Raw genomic sequence first — 10,555 nt, 5'->3', positions numbered from 1 at the left:
AAGGAAGGATCTGAATAAGGTGCCTTTAAATCGAAAGAAGGGATGAATTGCTGGTTATCACATTAAACAGTTAAACAAAGTACCCTGTACATTTACTTCCATGTGCATGTAAAGCCAAAAGTACGATGAACGTATTATTTCCAGTAAATCGATTTCATGAACCTGAAGTTGTGCTATTACAAAACTGGTGAATAATTAAAAAAAAAGTAGAAAGTCAGTTGTTAAGAATTTTTTAATGACATTTCAGACAATGATACTTTAGAGTAAAAAGAGGGGTATACACCCCGCGCACAACATGTTGCATACACCCCGGACACAACATTGATTTTTCGTCAATATCTTTATATACGAACTGTTTTATTTACAGACAATTTGTACAAACGTTAATATTGTAAACATGTATTTAACAATAATATAAAAATGACGATAAAGCAAAGCTTTGTTCTGATATTCGATCATAAACACAGTGTAGCGTCAATCTTGCTCCCATCCTCGGAAATGTGTTGAGGTGTTTGATGAAACTAGAAGGTGTCCAGTGGATTCATAGGTATCCATATACTCCTTAGATAATGCTTTCTTCCGTAGGCATATGCTTTCTGGCGAAAAATATCCGTAAACTGAGAAAATGGACAAAGAACGTACATTGACCCCTTTCTCTCGCTTCGGAAGCATACACCCCGCGTACAACATAGCATACACCCCGCATGTTGGGATATACATGGTGTGCTTGGTGTTTTTTGATTGAATGTCTTTGAATACGGAATAGTTATTTCACATACAATTAACCTACTAGTTTGAACTTATTTTTAAAAATCACATGTCCCTGCTCTTCTGATTGTTTACTATTTATATTTATTATGCTTCCTGTCAGTTTGTCTCTATATAACCCATACCCTACTATTGTCGCATAGTGGTCTAACGATTTATATAGCGTAAGCATACTATGCCGAAATAGTGCACGGCTTTATTTACTGAATAAAATTCTTCCATGCACACGCCGGGGATCGAACTGACGACTATGAGATTGTCAGTTCGATGCCTTATCGATTACGCCACAGAGACGATCACTGATTGGTAGAATTTTATTAAATATATAAACTTAATTTATACAATTGACACAAGAAGGAGAAAATAGACAAATATTATTTGAAAACAGTTATATTATTCTAAGGAACTTTAGATTAATGTGTACAACAAACTTTCAAACTAATTGCATACAGATCGTTAGATGAACTGATTTCATAGGGTCATTAAAACGCTTTTTTATATGACGCTTGATTGAAGGATGTAAAAGAAAATTATCAAGGAGAATCGACGTCTGCAAACAAATAAGGCTTACATGTACTAACAAAACAGAAAATAAAGATGAGTTGCTTTGGGACAGAAAATCCCGACTTATTTAGAGAAAATACTAGTAACCAAAATAAATAAGCATGCAAACAATTTTAGCATGAAGATTTTGAATGAGTTCTTGCAAGTGCGCTGCATGTGTAAGCACCGATATTTTCAGGAAAAAGTCAAACAGATTGCCGCATAAATAATTACAACAGTCAGCATAATAATAACAATAGTGTTGCATTATGCATGTACTATGCCTAAATAGTAGGCAGGGTTTGACACATAGTGCACTCGCCTCCGGCTCGTGCACCATGTGTCAAACCCTGCCTACTATTTAGGCATAGTACATGCATAATGCAACACTATTATATAAATGGAAGCATAGATCTATAAGGAATATATTTGTCCAAACTTGTATGTAGTTCATCTGTTTTTGCTGAGCTTTTGATTTTGAGGACAACCTGAGGCTTTTATCGTTCGTGGAAAATGGTTGTTGAAGAGTCAGGATCCTTCTCATAAAAGATCCAACTAACAGACCAAACTTATGTTAACATATCTACTATTTGAACTATTTCTATCTTTAAGTTGTTTTGAACTGCGTGGCCTTAGAGAAATTTATTAGCATTAGCTAGGTTTTAGATAAATAGATAGCTAGGGCAAGAAAAATAATTTTTAAAAAATAAAAGCTTCAGTATTTGAGCTCTGTACTGGTACATTGAAGTTGTCCCATCGGATTAAGCTGTGTCTGCTTTTCTAGTGTCAGCTAGCTTTCTTTAATTTCAGTGATACCATATGCCATTTGTTACTTTTCTTTCTTATGATAATAATTTTGAGGGAACTGGGCCCGCACTCGCCAGGTATTTGATACTTTTTTTTGTCTTTTGGCGAGGACTAGGGAAATCTATCATTTTGCTTGAGTCGCCTCCTTCTTCTTGAAATAAGTGTTGGTTCTCATTTTCTCTTCTGTATCGTCACTTAAAATTTTTCCTGAAAATTGACAAGGGACATATAATAGTTTGCAAAGTTAAACTAATTTCAAGGAATGTAAAAAGGAGCACATATCAAAAGTATAGATATTTATTTTGTTGATGTAGGAGGTTTCATTCCATTTGATTTGATAAAACTCGATTCAGTTAGTTTTAAAATCTAAATGTTTCGCAACCATGCACGAATCACGGACCTGCCTCCCTGATCCAATATTTTCGAAATTTATAACTTCTACAAGTTTAAAATAAGTTTGAAATAAAAATGATAACTTTAAACTAAATTAAATGTATTTGAATTCAGTGCTAGAGCTACCAAATTTGAGTATTGTCCTCTAAAGAAATTTATTTTTTCAATTAAAATTTGTATAATTATTACAATAAAATTTTAATTGAAAATTTGAAATTTTTGTAGAAGACAATATAATTTGAGGTTTAAAGATTTGACTAATGTACTGTTTATATGTTCTTACCTCATCTAGGAAGGTGAAACTGCATTACAACATCTTTCAACTTATCCAATGTCCTGTGTACGTACATGTTGTATCAAACAATATCAAAAACTGTTAAACTTCATAAACTGTTAAGTTTAACAGTTTATTAGAGAGACTTATCTTGGAAAGTCGTGGCGGTGATTTTTGCTTACAGGGTCGTTTAAATTGTACATTTTTACTCAGACAATTAAAAATTTGGGATGTTTAATGTAATAATAAATCAAAGACATTTTACACATGTAAAATTTTTATTAAAGATTGAGTGTCATCGTGAACTTCGATACAGAATTTTTATTTACGATCATCAGTTATGCTCATACATGTATGTCTCAGAGACTGGTATTTATATACAGCATTTATACTAAACATTACCGATCCTTTCCATGAATTAATTAAGAGGGGCGACTGGGGTTTTATTGTATGAAAACTACAATAGCGAAACTCTCCATTTTTATATCATATATAACGTACATTAACTTCAGCGTACATGCCAAGTTCGGGGAAAATCTACCGTCCAGGTATTCTTAAGGGACCGTATCACAATACAGGTACATTTACTATAGGATTATATAGGAAAGTATCACTTTTTAGCACTTTAAATATATTATAGAAATACTACAATAAACTTTTTTTGAAAACTATAGTATATGATGAGTAATACTATATATATATTGTACATTATATGTAAGAAATACAAAATTCTACCTTCTTGTTACCAGAGGGGGCATCTTAAAATGCAAAAAAAGAACGAATTTTCCTGTTTTTACAGAGTACTACAAAATATTACAGGCATAAGAAATTAATTTGAAAACATAATAAAAATATCAGAGATATTCTTAAATTTCTATGTTTTAAATTTCAAGAGCATATGCTTATTACTTTTTCTTGAATAACATTTTTTATTACCCATTTCTTAAGAGCTTCAGTTTATCATAACGTCAACAACACATTATAACGACGTCAACCTACCTATCATTTGCGAAAGCGGTTATAAAATCATTTATATAAAATTGTAATTACATCTTTAAACCTGTTATTTCTTAAGTTTGTTTAATTTTATTAATCAAATGAAAAAAGTTACGAAAAACATTAAGTACGCTTCATTTTTACTATGATGCGCGAAATAATGCGCAATGAAAACCAAAGTCGGCCCCCTTAAATATATGTAGATCACGATTGAATACTAAAAATAACCTGACACTAATATTTGAAACGTATTTTGAAATGCTTAATTTTGTAGATGATCGATAATACTGGCACGAAAACAGTGAACATTCTTGTGTTGTTAACTTATTCATTTTATCGATTACCATTTTTAATTTTAATATTTTTTTTTAATTTTAAGGTCAGATGACACGTTTCTCAAATATATCTTTTTTGGGTATTATAAAAATGCATATTTGACATTCTCCTGTGATTTCTACATAGTCTTCAATATGTTTTAATTATAAGTATATAAAAATGATGGGATATATAAGAAATATCATCCATGATATCTTGTCCAAATACCTGGTAAGGTACCCTAATTTTTTGCGAGGAAACTTGCTTAAGTACTCAAACTCCAATGCCATGTTCTTGGGGAAAACTATATATCTTTGAGGAATTTATCGTCTGACCTTAATACCTCGACCTTCGCACGTACTTTATTTTATAGATCACTGTAGATTTAATTTTTATATCCCGACCTTAGCACGAAAACCATGAACATTTTTAGCGTTTTTAGCTTTTTTTCATTGATAGATTACCGTAGATTTCAAGTTTTATACCTAGACCGTTGCACGAAAACAATGAACATTATATAGGGTTTTTAACTTTTTTTCATAGATTACCCTGGATTTTAATTTTTATACCTCGGCCTTCTAATATGAAAAAAAACTGCCCACAAATTCTAAGTTTATTTTGCAAATAGCAAATTGATTAATGTTGCAAAAAAGAAATGAATTAATACAGATAAAAAGAATGTAAATTCTGTTTCATGACTTTACTTTTGAACCAGTCTTGATATAATACAATTTATCATGCGCATCGAATATTAATTTATCTTTTTTTTTCCATCAATAACTCATCGGCGGATTGTTTTCGGAAAAAAAAGTTTAATTGCTTGTATGTACAAGGCCCTTGTTCGTTGAATCGTGGAAAAGTTGACAATCTGACATCAGGTGTTTTCTCTGTCTTAATTTTTTTTTTTTTTTTTTGGCAACGTAATGATCCGTCGCCAAGTAAATTATGATTTAAGTTTTTTATATTAACACATGCTCTGGAAAGGAAATAACTTATTTACAACACAATATCCAATGCCCTGTATACTGTGCCTACTTATAATTACTGTAAGGTTAATTAAACTGTTTAGGGAGACCATTCTGGAAGTTTCTCTGAAAAATCATGAGCATTAATTCTAAGTGATTGGTCTTTTTTGCTTTGTCTAAAACAAGGGATATTTAATATTTTTATCCTTTTGTACCGACGTTCATGATGGCATCCAATCTTATTATGATTCTTGTGCATACCATCTAGAGTGCATTTTGGAAAGCCGTTTTATTAAGTAATCAGATTTGCAATTCAAAGTTAAACTTTATAGGACACTGTTTGCATCTACAAAATCATCGTGCAATAAAGCTTGCATTGTGTAAGTCTACAAAAAAATGGAAATGATTTTTTTTTTCGTTAATTTATACATGCTTTACTTAATCTACTTATATATTCACGATCTTAAAATCAAGCTTTGCATTTTTTTATTAGTGTGAAAACAAAACAATGTTAGGAATTATACATAAAATGATAATTGGAATTATACAGACATCTAAAATATCTCTCAATCTAAAAGAAAATGAGCCATTTGACAGGTAAAAATTGATTCTTTTATTACTCAAATTCTGCTTAATCATTAATATGCAAAACTGCAGGTTTCTGATATTATACATTAATTTTTTTCATGATTGCATTAGTATCAAAATCAAACCACTGTAATCGAAAAAGAAATGTTTAGATTTTTAAAAACATTCTTTTGGAGGGTGTCTTGAATAATTGTAATCTACTACATGTACATGTGTATATGAAATCTATATAGGGATTAAAATTAATACTTATTAAAAAAATATATAATAAATTTTCTTTAAATTTGGTTTGACTTACATGAATACAAATGAATTTAGTTGTATAGAAAGGTCTATTAAATTTTAGTTCATTAATGTTTACGAATTAATAACTGTAGTTTGTAAATATAAAATGATCTCTCAATTAAATACAGTCTCAATTGTTAAGTAGTAAAAGATTACCTAACTGGTCAAATTTTAATCTCCCGAAACCTCATTAAATACGTAAATTTATTCATGAATGGATACGAACTAAATCATTGAAAATTCATAGTTTTGCATTTATAAAGGTCATATCCATATTAAATATCATTCTCGTTATCTGCATGACACTATCTACAATAACGATGAAGGTAAGCACTGTATTTCCATAATTTCACAATGTTTCATGTCATAACTTGTTAAATATATTAAGTTCATTGTACGTCATATTTGTGTGTTGAGATGTTGAATTTCATATAAATAAACCAGGGCAAAATTTCATAAAATTTTATTTACATATATTCAATTTGGAGTATCAAAATAGCACGCAACATTCACATTACATTTAGTGATAGGATTTCATTTTACTGTTGCATAAGTTTTATTAATTGAAAAAATTATAATGAATCAATAATAATGTGAGCCTTAATTTAATTTGTTTATTTAAAATGAAATTATTTATGATAATATTTCCCCTCATTATCACCGTATGTAGTCAGTATTTATCATTATCACTGCATGTAGTGTCATTATTTATCATTATCTGAATATGAAACAATGTTAAACAATGTTAAATTACATACACATTGTATATTACATATATTAGGATATTTTACTTGAAAAAGACGTTAATGGTAACGTCTAACATCAAGCTCTATGATAAACGTGATGACTTTAACTTTAAAATAGTCACCCCCCCCCTTAACTTATGCAGCAATACATGCATACCTTCATCACCCGCAAACGACGTTTATATATCTCAGTTGATTCGATACGCAACAACTCTACCTATGAACAATTTCTAAAAAGAGATTAAAATTATTGACAAACAAGTTTATGAAAAAGAATATCAGCAGTTTCGTTAAAAGTCATCATTTTGTAAGTTCTACGGTCGATACAATGCCTTTTTTTCACCAAATTCAATATCATTGAGTCAAATGTTGAGTGACGTTTTTCATACTTATTTTTAGTACATTATTTATTTATACACTGACTTGACGACGGATTTTCCGTTATTTCCCGATCATGACAAGGAGCGCACGGTGGGTGTGACCAGTACAGGGGATGCTCACTCCTCCATGGCATCTGATTCCACCTCTGATGTTTTAGAAGTCCGTGTTTGCTCTGTACCTATTTTGTATTTATTTGTTTTATGGGCTTTCGATCTTGAATACTGTTCCTTATCTCTATATGTCTCCTGTAGCCGATACTTATTTTTAGAAAATAAAATGTAAACAATGAGTGGTTTTGCAAATAATTTTACACTAACTACTAGGACTTCCATTTTTGTACAAGAAAAGTTTTATTCTTGTAGGTGATTTTGATATTTGTACTTGCCAACTTTCTTGCCTTTCCTCTAACAGTGTGTTTCGTGTGTAACAAATTGGCGTCCATTTGCAAAACCTCACTTATCGTAGAAAAGAAGATGACCATGTTTCATCCAAAAGCAGGGAAAGTTATCCTGTATGGAGGTAACCTATATCCACATAATACTGACTTGAAAACAGCAACTATAGAAGACATTGTTCCTAAAGATGAAGTTATTATTGCAAATGGCATTCAAAGGCCTGTGGTAGTTTTCAACGGGACTCTTCCAGGGCCTGATATAATAGTTTATGAGGAACAAACACTCTTTATCACGGTCACAAATAAATTACCGTCGGAAATTCTTGGCATACATTGGCATGGCATGCATCAAAGAAACACCCCTTTCATGGATGGGATACCTTTTGTAACACAATGCCCCATCCTACCTGGACAATCATTCACATACAAGTTTCAGGCATATCCAAAAGGAACATTTTGGTACTATTCCACGGTAGGATCTCAGAGAATCAATGGAGCGTTTGGGGCTTTTATTGTTCGTTCTAAGTCAGAAGATAATCCTGAACATATTCTCCAAGTTCAAGATTGGTACGATCGACAGCATGTAACAGATGATTCACCTTTGACAAGCGCTATATATGTCGATAATTTAAATTCACCTAAAAGTTCTACTGATGGCCTGTTCGCTCCTGATGATGCTCTTATGAATGGAAGAGGAGGTGGAAATTCAATTCCATTTCATATTTTTGGAGTCAATGAATCTGAGACAACTTACCGATTCCGTGCAATAAATGTTGGAGCAGTTTTACCATCACGAATTTCCATTGATGGTCACACAATAAGAATACTGGGATTAAATGGATACAGCATCAAGTCCCTATCTGTCGATTCCTTTATCCTTTACCCTGGAGAGAGGATTGATTTTACTATATCAAGAATAAGCTCCGATGTTAAAAACTTCTGGATAAGAGCTAATACTTTAGAAAAAGTTAGTAATGTTGAGGTACGAACTATATTAAGATATAAAAAGGCTGATGCTGTAAATCCTAATACATCCAAAAAGGTTTGCACATTAACCGAACCATGTTCGGTGTTCAATTGCCCATTTGAACATGATCTAGAAGATCGAAACACAAAGTGTATAACAGCTGATCAGGTATTTTCCAGAGAACTGTCCATTTTTCCAAAGTTGATAAATAAACGTCACTTCAAAGAATACTTTTTTAACTATGGCTTTTCTGGGAAATCAACCTCTATAAATGGAAGGCAGTTTCTGTTCCCTCAAGTCTCAGCTCTGACGCAACCAAATAGTATATCAAATCTCTGCACCAAAGCCCATTGCAATGAGAAAAAAATATGTCAGTGCACCAACTCTCTAAGTCTTTTTCATAACGATACAATCCACTTTGTTCTAACAAATCTTGGCTTTGGGAATGGATGGGCACATCCAATACATTTGCATGGGCACTCTTTCGAGCTTTTGAAAATGGGATTTCCAGTATCTGATAAGACCAATGGACATATCATTTCTCAGAACAACGAAATCGCATGTAGAAAAAATGTGTACATTTCCGAAGAAAATATCGTCTGTAAAGACGTTACTTGGAGTGATCCATCTTGGCAAAATGGGAATGTCCCTGGACTTAACCTTAAGAACCCTCCTACCATGGATACAGTCATTATTCCTAGTGGTGGATATGTAGTCATTTTTGTGATATTTCATGCACAGTTTGTTGACCATCGATCACAAGGGAGCATGTCTGTTATGTTGAATGTCGTTGTATTCCTAAACCTCCTTTAAATTTTCACACAATTTTAATGATCCTTTTCCGTTACATTAAATTGTTATAATATTTTTCAAATTCTTCAATGTTTCAATTCAGTTTATTGTATTTTTGTTATTTTTATTCATAGTTTAATTTTCTTTGATGTTTGTATATTAAAAGAACAAAATTTGAACAAATGATAAGCAAGTTTGGACAGTTTTAATTGTTATGCTCATTCATGATTTGTATATTTTTGAAAAAAAAATTGGACAAATGGTATAAACAGGTGTGAAATTTCCCTTTTCCTTATCTTTTTATAACTTCTTTCTGTTTCCTTCGACGAGTAATCCCTTGTTAATTTCCTTATTTATGGATCTTTGTTGAATTAATAAACTGGAGCTTGAATCATATTATCCTGAGTGACGTTCGTCTTTTCTTAATTAATTGTGGTTGCACAATTTATAACGCTTTTGAAATAAATCCTTCAATTAGAATAAATAACTCTACTCCTTAATGAATAGTATAAACACAAAATAAATATAAGGGAACCACACAATAAGATATAAATTTTTCCGACCATCTTTTACTAGACATTTGATATCATTGCAAACATTCTATTTGCATACACATCAACAGATAATCTAAAGATGAGGACATTACAGAAATATAATTACTGTGCAGCACCAGTCATGCTGATGTCTTTTGCTTCATGAGTGTTGGCACTTTTAATGGAAGAGCAGTACACCTAGTATTAATTAACAATATATCTAATATATTTATTACTCTGCCTGGCATTTTCTTTTTTCCACTTCTGGGTGTAAGAAAATTATTAAAATAAAATTTTAAGCGATGTTTACCTTAAAATTATTATTAAACATGGCAATAGTAGGGCTAGGTATTGGTTACTTCATATTGAAAATGACTTTCCTTATTTCTTTTTTATTTTATTTTCATTTATTGTGATATGCATTGTAATTGTATAAATAAAAATAAAATAATCTTTTCTCAATTTTTTTTTAATTTTCAATGCACTTTTTTTGAAAATGAATCGCAAATTACGTTCACTCGAATATTGCATACAAGTATATCGCGATTATCTAATATATTAGGCAATCAGCAATGTATTTTCAAAGGTGCATGGACACAGATTTGAGGTTAATATTTTCTGTATAATATCACATATATTGTAATAGCATTTCACACAAAAATATATTAAAAATTTAATTTCATTGTTATTGAAACTTTAAATTTTTTATGGGTTTGATTGACACATCCTTGCACTCTCACAAATTTTCCTTTTATTCTTAATACACAGGAAAAGTGGCAATCTACTTAAGTGCTCCTTCAATACGTCT

At 31.2% G+C, this 10,555-nt stretch overlaps 1 protein-coding gene across 1 annotated transcript; it reads left to right on the top strand.

Moving 5' to 3' along the window:
- The first annotated feature begins 6,236 nt into the window (after window positions 1-6,236).
- On the top strand, window positions 6,237-9,235 carry LOC134240741 (uncharacterized). The gene is made up of 2 exons (XM_062722825.1): window positions 6,237-6,260; window positions 7,424-9,235. Exons 1-2 carry the CDS (start codon window positions 6,255-6,257, stop codon window positions 9,233-9,235), a joined length of 1,818 nt encoding a protein of 605 aa, XP_062578809.1. The 5' UTR covers window positions 6,237-6,254.
- The last annotated feature ends 1,320 nt before the right edge of the window (window positions 9,236-10,555 follow it).

Source organism: Saccostrea cucullata, unplaced genomic scaffold (genome assembly GCF_032062105.1).
Source record: "Saccostrea cucullata isolate Sc308-1 unplaced genomic scaffold, CSIRO_AGI_Scuc_v1 ctg906, whole genome shotgun sequence".
In the NCBI taxonomy this organism is placed as follows: Eukaryota; Metazoa; Mollusca; class Bivalvia; order Ostreida; family Ostreidae; genus Saccostrea; species Saccostrea cuccullata.
Note: the sequence above shows the minus strand (reverse complement) of the source record. Positions and strands in the feature narration are given on the sequence as shown.